The following is a 21,837-nucleotide window of genomic DNA, read 5'->3' as shown; positions in this document are numbered from 1 at the left end:
TATAATCCTGATCAGACTTTTATTAGAGGATTCTGCTAGACCATTTCCTTGGGGGTAATAGGGGGTGGAATGCACAAGTTTAATGCCCATTGAATCGCACATTTCCACCAATTCTTTTGCCTTGAAGGCTGCTGCATTATCTGTTATAAGCTTATGTGGGCAACCAAATCTGCTGAAAATGTTTTCTGATAAAAATTTCATTACCACATTATGATCAGCCTTCCTTGTTGGGATTGCTTCAATCCATTTTGTAAAATAATCAGTGGCGACTAATATCCACCTGTGCTGGCCACTGGAATGTGGGTTGATTTCACCAATGAAATCCAAGCCCCACTGCTGAAAAGGTCCTTTCGCAATGATTGGCTTTAGGGGCAGGGATTTCAGCTGCTGCTTACCTTCAAATCTCTGGCACCTGTCACAAGATTTAACAGAAGCAAATACATCAGAAAATAGAGAGGGCCAATAGTACCCGGCTCTGAGAATCTTTTGGGCTGTTGTCCTCCAATAATGATGTCCTCCACACATGCTGTCATGGAACTGCTGCATAACTTCTATTGACTGTTGTTTATCCAGGCATCTTAAAAGCACTCCAGATGGATCCCTCCAATAAAGCAAGCTACCATTGATGCAATATTTCGTTGCCTTGAGCTTTAACGTTCTTGCTTGACTTTGAGAAAATTCTGAAGGAACTTCTAGCTTTAGCAGGAAATTAATTATTGCAGCATACCAGCTACATGAGGCTAGGTTCTTGGCCACTGACTGTCCCTTCTGCGTTTCGGCTGTTTCATGTTCTTCTATTTGGCCAATTTCTGCTATATTGAACAAGAAATCAATGTCCAAAGACCTGCAATTTTCTTCAACCAACAGCTTAGCAAGCCCCTGACCTCTTACCAGCTTGGTGGGTTTCAGCTCTATGTTGAATTCTATTATTTTTGCAATCCACTTCGCTCTTCTTCCATCGGCATCAGGCTGCGTTAAAACATCCTTTATTGCGGCAGAAGGGACATATGCAACTATTTTGGAATGCAATATGTATACTCTAAAAGCCTTTAAAGATTTGATAAGCGCATAAGCCTGCTTTTCAATAATATCATACCTTAGTTCAGCATCCCTCAGATTTTTGCTGAAAAAGGCAACTGGATGCTCTTGCCCTGCTTCATCTTGCTGCAACAGGACAACTGCAATGGTATCCTTGGAGGCAAATGAAAATAGATGAAACTCCTTGCTATAATCAGGGCTTATTAAAGTGGGAGCTTCTACAATAGCCATCTTAATGGACTCAAAAGATCTTCTGGCCGCATCAGTCCACTTCACCTCTGCTTCCTTTTTCAACATAGAGGTTATGTGCTTGACCAGCTCTGCAAAATTTGGGATGAACCTCCGTACAAAGTTAATTTTGCCAAGAAAAGACTGTATATCTTTCTTTGATCGTGGAAGAGTCAAGGCCTGAATTGCTTTTACCCTTTCTGGGTCAATCTGAACACCTGCAGCAGACACTACATGCCCCAACAGTTTGCCTTCTTCTAAAGCGAAATGGGACTTTTTGGGATTGAGTGAAATTCCAAACTTCCTGCACTTCGAAAACACCTTTTTTAAATGCTGTAAATGATCATGGTGGCTGCCAGAATAAACAGTTATGTCATCAAGATAAATCAACACGAATTTATCCTTTTCACCCACAAAAGCAATATCCATAGCGCGTTGAAAGGTGGCTCCAACATTCATTAGCCCAAACGGCATTTTTGCATACATGAACGTGCCCCAAGGAGTAGTAAATGCTGTCTTTTCTTGATCGTCTGGATGCACAGCGATTTGATTGAAGCCTGAAAACCCATCTATGAAAGACATCACTTTGGCACCTGAGACCTGCTGCAACAAATGCTCCATTTTGGGCAAGGGATAATTATCTTTTTTGGAGCACTTATTTAGATTCCTGAAATCAACGCATAGTCTGATTTCTCCATTCTTCTTCCTCACAACAACCAGATTGGCCACCCATTTAGAATATCTGAGAGGCACTATAATCTTAGCAGCCAGCAACTTTTTAATTTCTTTCTCAACCAGAGGAAGGAGCATAGGATTCATTGGCCTCAGCTTCTGTTTGAAAGGAATAGTGCCTTTTTCAAGCGGAATTTTATGCTGTATTATACTCCTGTCATAGGTTTTCAGATCACTGTACTCCCAAGCGAACACATCAGCAAATTGCCTCATTAATTTGCAATATTCAGCATTCTGATCAGCAGATAGCTTAGTGGACAAATTTATGAATTTGGGCTGATCTGGACCTCCTATATCATGCTTGCAGACTTGAGACTGATCCTCTTTTTGGGCAGTTCTGTAAGGCACATCATTGTGGTCAAACAATTTCTCCAGAGGAATTAGACCCTTAGGAATATGGTTACTAGGAAGCTGGACTATGCTATTCTTGCCAATTTTATTTCTAAGCTGGGACTTGGGATCTTCTAACAAAGCATCATCGTTTTGGTCAATTTGCATTTCAGAGAACTCATCAATGACTTGAAGGAACCTACTTAACTCATTATCATCATCAAAAACCTTCCAATGGTGGACATTATCAGGCAAAGAGGGTCTATACTTCATTTGTACCTCATAAACTAGTTTGGGAGGCGATGGAGGGATGAACCAACTAGCAGAGACAGCAAGGGAATCAGCAAGCTGATTTTGGGCTCTAGGAATATATGAAATGCAGAAAAAATCAAAGAACTCTTTGACTCTCCATACCTCATCTCTATAAGCTTTCAGCCTTGGGTGCTTTGCTTGGAATGTTCTGTTTACTTGCTGAATTATCAGATCAGCATCTCCAAAAACCTTCAGATTTTTTATTCCTCTATCTTTGGCTTCATAAAGGCCCAACAGCAGTGCTTCATATTCTGCTACGTTGTTTGTCACCTGAAAAACCAGCTTTAGAGATAACTGAACTGTTTCTTGCTGTGGAGACACTAGCACCACCCCTGCTCCTGCAGTCTCCTTGGTACATGCTCCATCAAAAAACATTTCCCAAATCTGACCACCCATGTCATGTTCAGCCTGAGCTGCCGGTTTCCGGATATGCAATGCAACCTTCTGAGATTCTTCTATTTGGAGGATGCAAGCCCCAAAATCAGTGTCCACTGCATATATGGGATGGTTTGTAGGATTCTTCTCATCACTAATAACATATGCCAGCTGTGCTTCTCTATATAACCTCCTGCTTTCTCCTCCAAACACTGGGACAGTTGCATAAGACAGATCATTCTGTAATGTCCCTCCTAGTCTCTTAATCCACCCTCTAGACAACAGCATACCAAACTTAGGAGGAACATCAACCACCACTATATCCATCATCATACTTTTCATGGGCAGCTGGGTTAAGGTAATAGCCAGATCCTTAATTAATCCAAGGCATTTTACCTTCCTTGAATCAAACGAGAACAAATCATGATAAGGTTTAGTGATATCAAGGCCTAACCCATCCATGACGGTTTTTGGCATTAGATTGTGGCTGGCCCCTGTGTCTAGCAGGCATTGTGGAGGATTTTATCATGGATAGTTAATGAAACATAAAAAGATGGAGAAGTATCATCTGCAGGTTCAATCATAGGGCTAAGCACAATAGCAGGTTTGTCGTCTTGCAAATTGACAGAGTCAATGGAGGGTTGGTTAGGCTCTAGCTCGAGGGCTTTAAAGATGGTCTTCCTAAATAATTCACTCTTCACCAACTCAGCAATAGGCATAGCTATTTTCAATTTCTGAATTTCTGACTCAAAACTAAAAGAAGAGGATACTTTATCAGCAGTTTTTACCTCTTGAACTGGAGCTCTGAGGGTGACAGGATCAGCTGCTGGTCTTCTTTGCCTGCTATTTTGTGGCACTGTTCGAGCAGCTGCTTCTTGCGCAGTATTTTCTTTGACATTCTTTGCATTGGATCTTAGATTATATCTTTGCTGCTGTTCATCAGATTGCAGAACAGCACCACTGTCCCACCTCTGGCTGTTTTGCCCTTGCAGCAATGACTCTTCATATTCGGCCAATGTTAAAAATGCAGCATTCCCTTTATCCTCCAAGCAGTGAATTTCATCCTCGTCTTCTTCGGATCGTTCACCCTCCATGACTGCATTCTGAAAGGGAGCTTTTACTTTATGATCTTCTCTTGCTTCTTCACCCCTTTGCATATTCTGCAGCTGTTCATTTGCTTTTCTGAAGGGGTTTGGATTTCTTGGGACAAATGTGTTTTGCTGCCTTGTTTTGCCTGAGGTCTGATCAACCTTTAACTTAGAAATTTCAGCAGCCAATGACTCTATCATTTTGGTCATTTTGTCTAACTTAGGCTCGGAAGTTGATGCAGTGGAAGAAGAAGCCTCAGCTCTAGGCCTTCTTCTGTCACCTTGACTCCTTAACTTTTCTGCTGCCATAATATTTGATTCCACCTCCAAGGCTGCCTCTTGCATATCACCCAGCGTAACACATCGTCTTTCTCTCAATAATAAGCAAAAGTCAGAATCAAAAGCATTGGCATATGTGAGTTTGGCAGCAATAGGGGTAGGCTTTACCTCAGCTGGTATTTTACTATACATTCTATTAAATCTTTTATTGAAGTCAGGCAAAGACTCACCCTTTTCTCTTTTCAAGTTTCCAAACTCTGTATGATAATACAGCAAGTCCTTCTTATCTCCCCATTGCTTCAAAAATGCATCATCTAATGCTTCTATATCTGTTATAGATCTCTGGGGTAGTTCTCTAAACCACCTCCTAGCCTCTCCATCAAGACTTTGGACAAAAACTCTCATCCATACATCATTCTCACTTATGTCTAAATTATCAGCATAACTATAAAAAGCTTCAAGATGTTCTTCTGCTGTAACTCCTTCTGTTCCAGTAAATTTGGGCATATATTTTTGATATTCTCCTGTAGGCATGGCATTTAAAGGTGTAGGCAATATCAAAGGTCCATATCTAGCAGCAACAATCCTTTCAATCCTAGTAGGTGCTTGCTGTCCTGCCATGTTTGGAATATGCGGAAGAATACTAACAGATGGAGCAGTAGGAGATAATGTAATGGATAGGAATGATATTGGGATGTTTTGGACAGTATGGGAAACTTTCTTCGGACTCAGCTTCAAAGGGGAATTAAATGGAGAAGGAGCTTTGTGAGTATCTGTAGGTATTTCTTCCTTAACAGTACTAGGCTCTAAATCTTCAAACTGTGTATCTTCAACTAAAAACTCCTCATACAGAGACAAATTAGATTTCTTGGGCTTACCTGATCCTGATGCTCCTTTCTGCGATGTTTTCTTCGAGTTAACTATCTTTTCCGAGTCAGGCACTGGAACAGCTGGAGACTTCTGCGGATTTCTTCTAGTATGCCTCACAAACTGTGCCAGAACTTCAATGTGGAGTCGCCAAAGGATGGCCTTCCTCCAGTGGAGTCGCCAGACAGATGATTACAACCAAAATCTGTGTTCAAACCTTGTCTGTCATCAAAGTTTGAAGCTGTGTCGTCTCCCAGGGAAGTTGAGCTTCGATTCTCCTCTCCCCGGCAACGGCGCCAATTAATGTTATCACCCCAAGAAACTCACCTAGGTTGTAAATCAGTGATGCTCAGGAACATTAAAAATTTAACAGTTTTGTTGGATAAAATGATGGATAAATGGAAGATGTGCAGCACCTTTAAGCTGAATAACCACTCCTACTATGATTTACCCCAGGCATGGGTGAAGACCTCCAAACTACAAGGCTTTCAACCACCAACTACTCACAGTTTAAGATAAAAGTGATAATGGAGAAGACTGATTGCACCAGCAGATGCACAGAGCTCTGCGATGGCCAGCTGCAATCAGTTAGAGCATCAGCACGACTATTATTCAATAGGCAGCGAGGATGACAACTCTCTGCTATTTGAACAATAGCAACCTGCAAACAAGTTTCAATAAACTACTAAATTTTAACATAGAGGTGGGATGACAGCCCCTCCGGTGCCAAAAATTCACAGCGCATCAAATAAATGCAAGCAGGCGCAGTCTAGAACAAGAAGAAGAAGTGGAAAGTGAGCAGGTGATAGCAAAAGAAGCTTGTATTAATAGAAATCAAGACCAGAAGCTGCAGGTCTCATAGTATTTACAGTCTCTAGAAGTTAAAAGGCTACAATAAGCTCTCATTCATCAAACACTCATCAATCCATTACATCTCTGTTCTGGGTATATATACTGTTACAATACAAAATATCTCTGCTGAACAATGCGTGGAGGAGCCTATAAATGCCCACCAACCATATTTACATTCAAGAGTGGGCCTCTGGTACAAATCTGGCAGTGCTTTGAATAGGTTTGTCCCTCTCTGGTGCTCTGCGATCCTTCTAGGGCAGGTGAGACGAAGTATGGGAAAATCCCATAACCACTGAATGCTTTGACTGGATCTGTGGCGTCCTATTTCCTCCTCGGCCATACTGCTGATTAAATGCTGCTGTTGAATTATTGAACGGCTCTAATATGACTGCCTGGCTTGGCGACACTGAAACACTGCTACACTGTTCATTCCCGCCCACAATGCTTTATCTGGACTTGAAAGTCCCAACCACGGGTCAATCATGACTGATAAATGTTGATCTGTTTTGGGCACATCTTCTTTCCTGCTAGGCCATACTGTCGATTGAAGACAGCTACCTACTGCGCTGTACTGCTGCATGCTTGCATTAATCATTTCCGCGCCATTTATAAATACTGCCCACCTTACTATTTTTTAAATGTCAAAGGCCCTCACACATATATCTTTTCTATCGGGTCCGCCCCTTGTATTTTTATATTTCATTAAACACAGAAAATGCGCCCAAAATCATTAAAAGTGGCTTAAGCGCGGATTTGAAATTTATAAAAAGGACCTCAGTACACCCATCGGATCCGGCCCATCGCATCGGCAGATAACTGAAGGCAAAGACCTTGTCCACTTTGGCATCCCGACAGCGAAATGCCGATGCGATATCAGCGAACATTGCGGATCCGAAAACACTATAGAAGACAACACTGTATGGTCGCCGGGTCCGGCCCATCGGCGGTCACTCATATATGCACAGGCCATGCTCCATTGAAATGCCGATAGCGATATGCCGATGCGATATCGGCGATCGCTCATCGGTGATACCACATCACTGCCGCTGCCGCCTCCAATTGCAACCCGCCGATGCGATCTGGACCGATGATCGGCCGGATCAAACGGCTGTCGCTCATTTGAACTGCTAGGCCTGCGATTTTAAATTTTTGCTTGTCTCGGAGTGTTTCAGGCCTCTCGATAGATCATTTTGGCCCAACAATGAGGATTTTGACAGCATCGATGGTTCCTTCGGGATGATTATGAAGGTATTTGCAGCCTTCAAGAGTGTTTAAATTCATTTTTTATGCCTTTTGCATAGCAGCGCTAACAGTCCCTTTGATGCAAGGGCTGTGTTATCCTCCTCCTCTACTTTGGGCTTCGACCCACTGCTGCTGCTGCTCTCATCAAGTTTGACCTTGAGCAGGTCTCTCCTCAACTCTTCTTGTTTCAAAGTTGCCCACATCTCATCCCAATTTGGTAATGTTGCTCTGCTCAAGATACTCTGGACAAAGACTTGCCAATCATTCGAGACGGAATTTAGAGCCAGTCTCACTAACTCCGAATCCTGAGGTGTGTGTCCTGCAGCCGACAACTCATCACGGGTCTCCTTCAGTTTCGTGAGGAATGGATCCACATGTTCTCCCTTCAGCATCTGTGCAGACCTCAACTTCTATTCTAAGTACATCTTCCGCTGCTCGGAAGATCCCTGATACAATGTGGCCAAGGCATCCCACATCTCCTTAGCGGTTCCTTTGCTAGCAACGTGGCACACCATGTGATCCTTGACTCCATCCAGGATCATCCTCTTGGCCTTTGACATCTCAGTTTTGTACTTCTTCAGTGGATCTACATCCGCAGGGACAACTACCACATTATCAACATACGTCTTGAGGGCATGCTCATCTAGAAGGAAGGACATTCTAGCCTTCCAGATGGCATAGTTGGAAGCCCCGTCCAACCTATCCTGATCCCTCAAGCCACTAGTTGCCATATCCTTCGAAAAATGTCGAACAACTCCCTCTTTCTCCCTACTGCATAGCTTCTAGGCTGCCTTATGCACTCCCTGATGGAGCTGGTAAGTCTGCTACTCCTCTGCTGCCCAACAATTGAGAAATATTGATTTCCTCGGTAAGAAATCACTGAGGAAGTATTCCCTCACTATGTGATCTGCTTCTTCCTTCTGACGACTTTTTTGCCCAACTTTTCACTTGCAGAAAACTGCATCCCTCTAGCTTTGTGTGGCTCTGCGTAGCTTCCTCTGCCTCGACAAATTCTTGATCTCACAGTCTTACCTCTCTGTTGGCTCACTCAGAGAATGACACCCACGAAAATATGACCCTCCTGGCTAGAACTGCGCAATCCCTCAAGGGATTTGAATTGCTACTTGTTGCAGCGAGTTGGTCATTGCTTCAGTGCTAGATCTGCTCTTCCCTGTTTCACATCAACACCTCTGATACCATGTGAAAATTACTAGATCTAACAATCTTAGGAATCCTACTGCATCTAGCTGAATCTACTTCACCTATATTGTAAATTATGTTACAAAATTATTTTAGATTTCTTCATGGAATATTGAAGTAAATTACTGAAGCAACCTACACCAATTAAATATGATTCTAAAACATAGAAACTAAGCAATGAAATACAAACACATAGAACACCGTTATTTTTGGACAAAAATGCCTTGAAAAACCCAATGCGGGAAAACCAGTGCAACAACTCTAAGGGTTTATTATTATTAAGCAATAACAAATTTTGAATACATCACTGAATATCTCACAGGGTGATTTAGTTACAGAGAGAAATACTAGTAGAAGCTTTGTGAGTTTACGTCACACAATCAAAAATATTAAAAATGACTACCTAGACCTAAGCAAATTCCACGAAATTTTTTGTGTGATCTAGTATGGTAATATGCATTGACTCTAGACACTAAGATGTGTTAGGGGCTCAACCGACAAACTGTCACCTTGGCTTTGGGGTTAAAACTTAAAAGTGAGTGAAAAAACCTAGAAAATTATTTGCCTCTAAAAAAGAAGGGATAATTAACGAAATAAAAAAACACTCCAAGGTGTACTCGTTTGCTAATCGATTCCCAACATCCTAGGCCTGTTACAGATTCAAAACTCATCATTACTAGTATCACTTATTACAATTCCCCACAAAGTGTGGAATCTGGATACAAAAAGATGGTGAGAAATAGAAGTAGAGTTAAAAAATTGTTGACTGATGATATCTGATGGTACAAGTGTCATTTGGATCATCCTTGGGCATGGAGTCTTTCGTATAATCATCAGATGCCACTCCAGTTGTTAACAAGACCACGCTACCAAAATCGAGGTTTCCCAAGTAGTGCCCTTCCTAAAGCTATAGGTCAATAGGGGAGATCCCACAGGACTAGGATTGAAGATTAAGCTCCCATTTAAGGTGAGGGAACAAAACCATGGTCAAATCCTTTTCTTTTTCCAACTCACCCAATAATCCATTGCCCAAATGCCCAAATTAAAAACAAGCATAAGCACCTAATTGGACAATGAAAAGCATACCTTTTGGGTCGGATTGCCCACCTTCTAAAATGTGCTCTTGACAGATGGGTGAGGAAACATACAACTGATGTAGGTGGTGGAGATAAAGTGGCACATCACATTGGCTACAAGGTGGCTGTCTGGGGCTGCTGGCTGGAAGAAGATGAATAGGAGAAAAGCTCTCCTAGGGGTACCCACTTATGGTGGGTAACAAGACATAAATGAAATTATCTTATGTTTTATCTTTATCATGCACATGCACATGTACACACCCAAACTCTGATCATCACTAAAAGTCACGCATATGTTGTTCTCCAATAAAGGGTATCTAGAAATCTAATTGGTTTCCAAGAGTAGTGTGCTTCTAAAAATAGAGACTATCCAAAGTAGCAAATTTGAAAATAAAAAATATCCTTTTGGAAAAGTACCAGATGGATACTTAAAACTGCAACCAGTTGATAAAAATAGTAAGTTTCTAAAATAGAAACTTTAACAAGATAGCAGATCTTAAAATTGGAAAATCACCATTTGAAACAATCACTCTCCTATGCATGCTCTTCGTGTCTCATGTGACATGCATTCCTGGGAACCCTGCTAAAAATAGAACTTAATTTTGAAGTTTTGAATATGGTATTGTGGTGTACCCCACTGTCACTTTGAAAGTCTCTGTAAATAGAACTCTGCATGATATTGAACTTCTGGAAACAATAGATGTACTGATGAACATGCGGGATGATTAAATAAATAGCTAATTTAAATAATGTCTCATGGTTTTTTTGTTGTATAGTATTTTGATGGATTCATGGACAGTTAATTAGATTGTGAGCCACTAATTGTTGAAAATGGGGCAGCTATGGGATGAATTTCCCCATAGAAACCCTAAGACCCAATAGAAGCCCATCTCGCGCCAAAGAAGAATTTGAATTGGATGAAGGAAATTATTATAAATTGGTTTGGTTCTTCCCTTATTTAATTGGGCCCGAATTCCCTTGGGCAAACGATTTTCAAATCATGTGAAAATATATTTAATGTTAATTTAAATTCAAATATTACCCTCCATATTCAAGTTGGCCTCATGTCGGCCTGCCTAAGAATGATGACCTTTCACAAATGGAAACAAATATAAATTGGGTCCTTGGTATATCAAATTTGGAACACACATTGGAGACTCACATTTTCAGTGGTAGCTTGCATCTCTGTTATTGGCTCGTATCTCTGCCCTGGCTCGCATTTATTAGTTTGCATCTGTGGTGGCTTACAGTGGCTTGCACTAATTATAGTGACTCGCATCTCTATGGGACATCTAGGCAGATTGTATGGCATACTTTGAACATACACTATATTTATGTGGCATGCAATAATTACAATGGCTCACATACTTTGTTCTGAGTTCGATGGCTCCTATACCTTTGTATAGGAGCTTGTATTTATTTTCTGTGGCTTTTATATATTCCCTATGGTTCATATATCTCTTCTATGGTCCACAGACCCTTCCTATGGCTTGTATACCTTTTTTGTATGACTCCCATCATATACAGTGGCTCGTATTATTATATTCTTGGTTCGTACTTATATTTCTGAAGTCTGCATCTACAATGGCTTGATGGACTCACATATTTCTCTATGGCTCGTAAATCTTGTGACTCACATCTATTCTTGTGGCATGCTTTAATTGCACTACACAATGTTTTTGTGGCATCGCATATGTTTTATGGCTCGCAATGTTTTTCTGTGCATCACATATGTTTCTATGGACCGCACTTACTCTCTATATTGCTATGGCTTGTCGTGACTCACATTTGTTATCACTAGCCTGTATTCATAATTTCTGGGTCACAATGTCTGCAATCTATTTACCTTCATGTAAAAACAATGATCGATGTACCAGTGATTTATACAACAGAGAGATAGTGATTTATACAACAATGAGATAGTCATTTATATGACAATGAGGCTGTGATAATGTATATGATAGTACCTTAATATATATAGTGGTGAACTTGTTGTATGACAGTGGTCGTAACTTTGTACCCTTGTTGACAGTGTGACAGTGTCATCATGATAGTAATGGTGACAGCAACAGTGACTTTGACGTAACAGTGATAGTGCCTTCGATACATGACCTTGATCTTCATGATTGTCATCTATATGTGACCTAATGATATATGACAATGAGACAGTGATCTGTGTGACAGTGACAGTGACCTTTTTAATGATTGACAGTGACAATGACCTTGTTGATCATTGACGGTGGCAGTGACAATGACTTTGTTAGTGACTGACAGTAGCAGTGACAGTGACCTTGTTGATGACTGACAGTGGCAGTGACCTTGTTGATGAATGACAGTGACAGTGATGGCTGAACCAGTGTTGCGTAAATCGCGATTTGTTCATTTTGAAAAAAATCGTGATTTAATCCCGATTTTTGGGAAAAAATCTTGATTTTTGCATTTTTTTAAATTTTGCCTATTTTTTGCCGATTTTTACCAATTTTATCCCGATTTTTACGATTTTTTTTCCAATTTCAAACCCTTGCCGATTTAATCCTGATCGCGATGTTCGTAACATTGGGCTGAACCTCTATGAGAGTGATGTGATATGGAGGCTTGTGCATGTCTCTCTAATATTTTTGTCTGCTGCAGGATTGGCCCTAGGTGGCCTAGTGTGATTGATGATGTCTCATGATATTGTACTTTGTATCTTCGCTGAACATTTGATGAATATCTAAGAAGAAGAATCTGGTTGGGTTTTCCCCCTTGTGGGGTTTTGCCCTGGTCTTTGACCTAATTCCTGGTGTCTCTATTGTGCATGCTTTTCTTCTGTTTCACTGCATTGTTGATGTTATTGTTCTCTCTACATAATTGTGAATGATGTTATGGGGTGAATGCAGTATGTAAATAATGAAAAAGAACAATCTAGCCCTAAACATTAACACTAATCTTTGATTAATGCTTAAGATCTTTGTTCTTTCTACATGTTAAATACTTACACTCATATTGGCTTTCAGGAAAGAAGAGATGGCGGTAAGTAAAAATTTAGGACTTTGCCCCAAATTCAATCCAAGAGACGCTCTGATCTGTGCTTATCTGTCCAGACTCCAGGCAGATGCACCCAACAGTTCTCTGGATAGATGCTAGCCTTTGGCAGCATAGGGCAACAAACATCCTCTTAATTAAGTTTTCTTTATTTCTTATTTTCTTTCCAGCACATTTGAGTTACTTTGTGAATGGTATATTACGTTTTCTCTTCCTGTAATTACCCTTTTCATATTCTCCTTTGTGTGCTCTGTTTCCTCTCCTTGAATGTGATATTAGATAATAACTTAAAAGATGAGTATTTTCAATTTTGCAATTTACAGAGTTGATAACAAATTTTGATTTAACTGCGTTGTTTTACTTTCATCTTAAGTTTTGGGAGAAAATAGGACAGTAGGGCATCCTCCATGTTGAAGTGGATATCCAAGTCCAGTTTGTTCTGGCTCCTTTTCTTCATCAACTTTTCTTGTTAATCTTACTTGCAAAGTTCTTGTCACTGGCTTATTTTAAACATATTTTTCTTATAATGGTCACAACCAACTGAGAGTACTGTTGATGAATAATATTTTTATGATTGCAGATGTAAAGAATGCTGTGCAAGCTATTGACTTGGACTTAGAGAGGTTGAAGGCTACAGACAGTAATGAACGAGAAATTGCACTTGATGCACTTGGCCAAATTGGTACAGGTAAGATTTTGGCTGTTCTTAACTTCTTTCATTGGAGGGCTTGGAAGTTGAAGTTCACTGTTTTCTTTGGGCCAAATTAATGTCAAATGAGTTGATATATTATTGCCATTTTCTTCTCCACCTAAATTATAGATATAAAGATTTCAAGTTTTCTGCTGTTTAAAGTGTGGTCTTATGCTGACCTATTATAATCTAGATTCAAAATTGAGCATGTGGGTCGTGTGGGTGAATACAATTGTGTTATGGTGATAGGCAATTCTTATATCAATTACTAGAACTGATGGTGATTGGCAAATCTGTGAAGTAGTATTTGGAGTATAGCTGCTTTGTTTGTTGGAGGAAGCATGTTTAAGCGGCATTTGATTGAAGTTGTAGTTAACAGTTATTTGGGCTTTCAGTTAGTGTGTATTGAAATTACTGAATTGCTATAGTCAACAGTGGGCAAGTGGTAGGAGATGACTACTTTGTTGCAACTGTCTCCAGTCAAGCTGACAGAGCATCCAAAAGCAAAAGTCATTGGAAAAATCTATAAGAGATGAGTAAATTAATAGTTGTCAATATGAGAGATACTGGATGCCATATTTTACCCAACTATTGATTGAGATAATAGAGATTATTGTTGGAACTTTCTCCTGGACTATGTAGGAGTGGTCTCTGAGAAAGAAGTGAAGAAATCCACCTGTGGGTTGTGTTGGTAATGTGAGTATCTTATGATTATAGCCAATTATTAAATCTGTTAGAACTGATGGCCATAGGCAATTTTATGAAGTATTTGAAGTATAGATGGTTTGGTTTGTTGGAAGAAGCAGGTTGATTAGTATCATTACAAAAATTGATGGGAAGGAAGTAGAGGTTTCTATTGAAAAATAGATTTCAGATTCTGGTAAGTATGAAACTCACAAAGGTGTCATCAGCAATAGTCATGTGCATTAGGAAGACTTGTAAAGGGGAAGAATCAAAGGTCTGTAATGAAGTTATAGGCCTGATATCCACCACTTTTCTGGGTATTAAAAGGGGGTTGCTACCCACCAAAATGGGTAACCCCATAGGAGAATTTTTTTCTCCTATCTTGGATAGCTAGCCAGCCAGCAGCCCTACACATTTGCTTATTGATGATGATATGCTAATCCCTTTAGCGTCTGTATCAATCATGTTGATGACACATTGTCAACAATCCAAGAAGCAGAGTACAAAGCAGTGGATCAAAATTTTTCAAATCAATGTCATCATTCAGCTTCCAGTTTTATCATTGTAAACCCAATTTCTGCAAAAAATATTGTAAATGATTCTAGTATGACTATGAAGTCATGTAACAATGCCTAGGTAAGCCTAAGACTTTTGTTAAAGGATTTCATCCTAGGGAGTTTTTTAACGTCCCTGAATTATGTGTGTTTGTAAACGAGGACAATCGGCAGAGTTTTCCCAAAGTTAAAGTGGAATTATTTGACAAAGTCTTAGGTGGTCCTAGTGTTTATCGAGTCTATGTATTTTTCATACTAGATTATATTGTGACGCAGAATTGGGTAGTGTCTTGAGGGTCTATGTCTAAATGCATATTTCCCCTTCTAAAGATTGAATTAATTTGTAATATCTTGATGTAAAAATATTTTAGTGCATGATTACTCATAGTTAGACACCATGGCTAAAGTATTTGAGGGTGGAAAAAATAATTAATCCTCTGTAGAGTCAATTAATTAATTCTTTTGGCAAAATTAAATAAAAATCCTAAGCCAGAAAATTAATTAATTTTGAGTCAAAAAATAATTTGAGAGATTAAATTCTCTCCAAGTGGAAAATAAAAAAAAAATCGTGGTTCAAAAAAGAATTACTTTTTGGAGGTCCTCCACCAAGGGAAAGATGAATTTTTAAAGAAAATTTGACCCCTTGAACCTTGGTGGTTAAGTCAGTGAATTTTTTGAGGATATTAGTCCAAAATATTATTTTTTGGATTAATAAAAAGGGTGTTGAAGAGAAATTCGAATTTTTTCTCAAAAATAAAAAATCAACGGTGGAGATCAAATTATTATCAAAGGAAGATCAACGGTGGAGATCAAATTATTATTAAAGGAAGATCAACGGATAAGATTATTTTGACAAGGATCAAACCAACTAGCCATTATTTCCACTTGGAGGGGTTTTCTTCTCTCATTTTCTATATAAGGAAGCTATCAAGTTCTTCATCTCATCTTTTGATAATGTAAACTGTAACACATGTACTGAGCCTTGCTCTGCTGGAATTATATCTCTCATAATAGAAATACTTTGGGGTTTCAATTCATGGTGTTCTTTTATCTGCTTATCTGTGGTATGTGCTAGTAATTTTCATGCTCTATGTTATGGGATTCATAAATTGTTATTTCATTCGCTGCAAGATGGAACATCTATTGGTACATGTATCTTGCCTTAGGTGTTGGGTTTAGATCTACACCCGTAGATCTAATTCTCTCATGATCGAACAATTCATCTTTTAAGTTTGTATTGAGATCTACAGGTATGCTAGCCCTTGGTATCCAAGTTCACAGATGGTGGAGAAGAATCGATCGTGTTTGGATTTTGAGCTTTCATTTTGCAGGTTACTTTGTACAAGGGTTTGGGCTGGTGATCCATTTACATACACAATTCATTTTAAAATCTCTCAAAACTTTAATCTCTTTCTCTTGTGCTATAATGAAGTCTACATGCTAATAAGGGCAAATTTTATTTTGTAAATGTTGTAAATATTTTTAAATAAGTTTTTCTAACCCTTGTAGCGGAGCCCTAACTAGCGCATCATCGGGAGTGGATCCAGTTAGGCTGAGAGATAAAGTACGGGGAGTGGATCCGAGTGGATCCAGTTAGGCTGAGAGAGAAGAGTGGATCCTGATCAGTGGACCCAGTGGTATTTTTTAATTTTGTATAGCATTTGGGGTTTGGGATTTTAAATTTGAAATTTTTGTATATATTGGGTATTTGGGCTCTCCATTTTTTCATTTTGTAGGTGAGAAATCAATCTCTTGAAGAAAGAAAGGTTGATCTAGGCCCTTGAGGGTAAGATCTAGCCTTCCCAGCATCTCAGAAACTCAACGGTCGACCAGAAGAGGAAACCGCAGTCCTTGAAGAAGGGTTTCATAATTTTTTGGACAATTGTTTTTGCTATTGTAAATTTGTAGGGGCCTGAGTGCATTTTGAGCCTCTTGGAGGTTGGCCACAACCCTAGTTGGGGGTTTTTCCCTAGCGCCAACCCTCCACTGCCTAGCCGCAACCCTCTAAGGGCTTAGTCGTGGCAACCGCATGCCTTAGGGCCTTTCCCCATCAAGTCGTGGCCCCAATTGGGCTTGCGGCAAGGCCTTAGAGGCCTTATCTTGCCAAGTCGCAACCCTTTGAAGGATTCCTCTTCCCTGCCACAGGCCTTCTCACCCTAGCTGTTGGCCTCTCTGGGCCTTCATCCCTTCATTTAAGTCATTTTTGAGCTATTGTTTGAGTTTGACGCTTAAATTTGACACTAATCTTTGTGGTTGCAAGCTTGGTGTAAGTTTGTAAATTATTTGTAATTGATTTCTATCATTTTGAGCCATAAATCTTGGGTTTTCCTTGCTAACTATTTGTTTTGTAGACTTGCTAAGGGTTTCAATGCCTAAAGTAGCTCAACAATCCATCAAAGCCCTAACCATTGTTACAAAAGGGCTGATCCATCCTATTTCATGATAACAAATTGCGTTGCACGTGCTTGAAGAAGTTCTAGTTCATTGGAAGGTCAACTAGTCAACAAACTAGGCCTATAGGCCTAAGGGTTTGCCTCTTTTACCCTCTTCCTCCTCACTGTTCTTGCAATCAGATCTGAAGCCTCATACTTACGGTGGCATAAATCTAATCTAAACATCCTAAAAAAGCCCTAAATCACTCTCACATAAACCTATAATCATTACACAATTGATAAATCAATATTTGTGCTTTTGTGACATTGCTTATATGGTGTTCTAATTAAGTTTTGAGGTCTGATATATAATTTATTAAGTCTGATATACATGCTATAGCAGTAAGGAAATACCTTAAGAAACGCTAAAGGTTCATAAGAATTCATTTTCATAGCTTAAGGTGTTCTTATATTTTATTTTGTCCTTATTTGCAAATGGTAAGTCGTCTGCTCTTATAGTTTTTGGTGGCTTGTGTTGGGCTGATTGATAAACATAAAAGATCATTGTTCATATTGCATTTGTTGCATCATCACATCCTCTTGCTTTTTTTTTTTTTGCATTTGCATAGTGCATTCCACTTCTAAAAAGTCACTGTTAGTAATCTCATCTCAAGAAGATTAAATTGACATTGGCCTTGTATTGGTTCATTGTGAAAGCTAATGATATTAATATCTTGTGAAGTAATTAGAATACTTTTGTAACCTAATGCTTGTAATTGATAAGTAACATAAGGAGTTGATTGCTAATTAGATAAGGGTGTTATATTGTTTAATAACGTTGTGATCTTGTAATAATCTTATGATGTCATCTTCTTTGAGTAATATTGTGATCTCAATTGGATAATCCTATTGCTAATCTTTTTCCATTGGTATCAGTTACTTTTGTTCCTAATTTGCATATCAAGTGTAAAGGATTCATTAGTTTGGTGCTCCCTGGTTATTCATTTAGAGCACTTGTCATTTTGAGATTGCTAATCATTAGACCTTGAAGTGATTTATATTGGGCACTCTAGTGATCTTGTTTCATTAGCACATTGTTTTAATTGAGATTGTTCCTAATATTGCTCTCTAAGTACTTTGTTTATGCTCTTGTATTGAACATCATAAGCATCTAATCCTAAGTAATTTAACTTAAAGTACTTAAGAAGCCATTTGATAATCTCATTTAAGGCAATCACTCATAACTTTCACTTCATCCTAGGATTAGTTGTGCATTAATTAATTTACCTCCAAGCATAAGCTTGGTTGAAAGAAGATAGGACCACCTTTCTCACCCAACTTGCAAAGTTTAGACCCTCACTTGTGGTTAACACGGTGACCTTGTAGTCGTTAGGGCCATAGTCCCTGCAGCGTCGGAGGCATTTGGGTGGTTAGAACCCCAGGGGAGGTATCGTTAATAAAGCCATAGCTTTCTTCCTTGGGTTTCTCTCCACAACTTACATTTGAGACTAATTTCAAAACAGTTGAGAGAAAGGATTCACTTAGAATAGGCATTTAATTTAAAATTAACCAAGAGTTTGCATTTCACTTAGTTCTAGGTGTTGCATCTCATATAGGATAGTTTTCATCCTAGCAGCAACTTTTCATCCAATAACTTGGAAATTAATCTATATTGTGAAAGTAAATTGACTCCTAAGTCACTGGTCTTTGATTAATAACTTCAACAAATCTAATCAAGTTGTGTTAAATAATTAAACTTGCCAATTATCTTCGACCAAGTTGTTAGGCCATTCAGTTGTGTCTCTTGAACTCATCGTCTCATCCACAGGAACTACCCCCCTTAGCCTGTTGTAGGGAGACAACTGAAACAGAGAGGGCTAAGATCAGAGTGATAGCCTCTGCCTCGAGCATTGTCACATTCACATGTACAATTTGAGCGACAACAAGTCATATTCTTCCCATCATCTGACATTCCTCTTGGATGAAGGCGGGCTACCAACCAACAAGTACTTTGATCATTTTGCAATCGAGTGCCTTTTGTTGAATTTTCTACCATAAGCACAATAGAAACCAATTTTCTGATCTAATAATTACTACCTAATGATGTTAGCAATTTATCTTTATGTTATTGATATCATTGAGCAATTATACATAGAAAATCTCGATAGTAATGCAACAAAAACAGTAAGATCGTAAAGAGACAACGATGCATGATAGAGACAACAAATTTTTCTTTGGAAAACCCAAACTTGGGAGAAAACCCAACAACTCTCCTTCCAGGAGAACTAATTCTTCAACAAGGTTTAAAATTCCAAATTGTCTAGAAATTTGTGCCAAAAATCCAAGTCCAAACTTCAGTCAATTTCGTCCTCTATTTGTTCCCACGTCTGGCTGCTATAGAAGAGAGATGGTGATGAATGAATGATCAAATGAAATTTCATGTCATATCTAGAAATTTGTGCCAAAAATCCAAGTCCAAACTTCAGTCAAATTCATCCTCTATTTGTTCCCATGTCTGGCTGTTATAGAAGAGAGATGGTGATGAATGAATGATCAAATGAAGTCTCACGTCATATATATATATATATATATACACACACACACACACACGAGTTGAATGGGTGCATTTACCCTAACAGACATGTCCCTTCATGAGCTGGGTTGACTTGTCCATTTTGAGCCTAGTTGAAGGCTAATAAAAAATGAATTTTTATTTTTACTTTCATAAAACTTCAAGGTCGACTTAGGGGGCCTCTTGGCATGCGAGAATACCTCCCTATGCTACACAAAAATCAATACTCCCACTTAGCGAGGGAGGTATTCTCCTTGGCTGCAACATATTTCCCCTCAGCTGAAATTTCTTCTCCATAAGAAAAGTTCATGAGCTTGCTATGTTGATGTATGTCTATAAATAACTGTTGATTTTCAGCTATACTGGAATCTAGGTTAGAATCTTACAATCACTGACGCTACCAATCCAAGTATCAAAACAAACTACTTTGCACAACAGAACAAAGTATAGCAGTAAATCAACACGTGCACAAATATAGACAACTTTTTACAAAACCCAACTTTGTATATTAACAAACCGATAAGGGATAATGGCCCTCATACATCCACTGATACAAGAATACAAGAACAAGATACTTTGACGATTTAGCTAATGTAGTGCATAATCACAACTCCTCTTGTCCTACCTTGAACGCCATTGTTGGTCCTTTTGCTCCCAATCTTCAACTCTTGCCTCTATCAATGGTCCTGCGCCTTTAGGTCACTGAACACGACTCTCCAACTGCTCTCTAGCTGATCGTTATTCCTTCAATGCATCAACACATAGAAACTCATGTTGAGTTGTTCACAACTCCATTTGTAAACAACTCTCAACTTCCCACTGCTGCTCCTCAGCTCCTTTGGGACTTCTTCCCTCTAATGCCTTTCCGCATTGCTCCAATGAAGACAAACTTTGGGGTGGAGGGCTGCCACTTATGACTGCAAGATGTCCTTCTTCAACAATGAACTTGTGCTGATGTAATCTGCTCCCTTGACTTCCTTCCTTTGTCCTTTAAGAATCAATCCTAAGCTTAGACAAATCTGCTTCTCTTGGTAGTCCAAGTGTCTTTCGTTGTACTGCACTTAGGGCTCCTTCAAGCACCTCCTTGCTGCCCTCCAACAACCTTGAGACACCCAATCAAATTTGTCCAACCTGGACTACTATTCCACTAGCAACAATCCAACATAAAACACATCACAGCATACCTTTATGAGTTGGTGTACATTTCTATTAAGTCTGTGGTCTGGTTAGGGCACACTATAGTTCACGTCAACCCTAATTTCAAGCTCCAATAGGCCTACTATAGTTGCGGTCTTCCTCCCTTAGCCTCCTACTCCCATACGGTGCTGTTTTAGATGGATTCCAACCCTTGATTAGGCCTTATGATCCCCTCCAACCTAAGGTATAGGGTTTCAACCCTTCTCCAATCAACTGTATAGGTTTGCAACTCCTTTTGGAGTTTGTCCACACACAAAAGCCACACCAGATTGCCTAGAACCCTTCCTTCTAGCCTCGACCTGCACTCAGATCAACTCGGCCCTCAAACAATCACAAGAAATGCCAAAAACAAGTCTTCTCTCCTTCGCTTGTGGTTTGCTCTTGATCTGTGGCCAAAACAAAAATATATGTTATGTTTTGTTTCTTCTTGGATGTGAGGCTGTGTTGTAGGAAACGCTGGTCCTAAGGGCATTTTTGTGCTGAAAGGAAACGAAAACGCGGAAATGTGTTTGGTACGGCCTAGAAACGCATTTCAGGTAGTACTGCCACATTTCATGTGGGGGAAACGTGGCCCAGTACAGCCTAAAACGTGTTTCCAGGTCGTACAACCACGTTTCAGCGATAAAGTGAATATATATATATATATATATATATATTTTTTTTTTATTTTAGATTTTTCATTTTTTGTCTTTTTAGTTTTGCTCCCTGCGAATTCAGGAGTGATAGAGGGAGCTATGGAAGATTGGAAACAATTTTTTTTGAGTGGGGTAGCCGAGTTGCGAGGGAGCGCTCTGCCCCTTCGAACTCGCTCCCAATCCGCGCTCCGGGTGGGAGCGCACTCCCGAAAACAATTTACGCTCCCTGCCAAAATCAGGAGCGATTTCGGGAGCGTCACTCCTGGAGTGAAAATTACAGCTCGGGAGCGTTTAATTATCGCTCTGGGAGTGATGTGCGCGACGCCGAGACCGATTCGGGCGCAAAAAAATCCGCGGGACCAAAAAAAAATTTCATTTATTTATTTATTTTTTTTAAAACGACTTGGGGGCAAAAAACAAATTCATTGTCACTTGAATGAGTTGAGGAGAAGCTGGAGAGCGAAGGAGATTGAGCAAAAGAGCGAGGAG

General features: G+C 39.5%; 1 protein-coding gene across 1 annotated transcript in view; it reads left to right on the top strand.

Annotated features, from left to right (window-relative positions):
- LOC149181039 (ARM repeat superfamily protein) overlaps positions 1–21,837 on the top strand; it is a 403,985-nt gene that overhangs the window by 248,848 nt on the left and 133,300 nt on the right. The window contains exon 11 of the mRNA XM_089416422.1: positions 13,224–13,331. Within this exon, the coding sequence (XP_089272548.1) occupies positions 13,224–13,331 (108 nt within the window). The remainder of the gene's footprint in view (positions 1–13,223; positions 13,332–21,837) is intronic.

This window comes from Pinus tabuliformis, chromosome 3_2, assembly GCF_031772625.1.
Source record: "Pinus tabuliformis cultivar Carrire ecotype Pingquan chromosome 3_2, CPIR1, whole genome shotgun sequence".
NCBI classification, from domain to species: Eukaryota; Viridiplantae; Streptophyta; class Pinopsida; order Pinales; family Pinaceae; genus Pinus; species Pinus tabuliformis.
The sequence above is the reverse complement of the archived record's forward strand: the minus strand, read 5'-3'. Positions and strand labels throughout refer to the sequence as shown.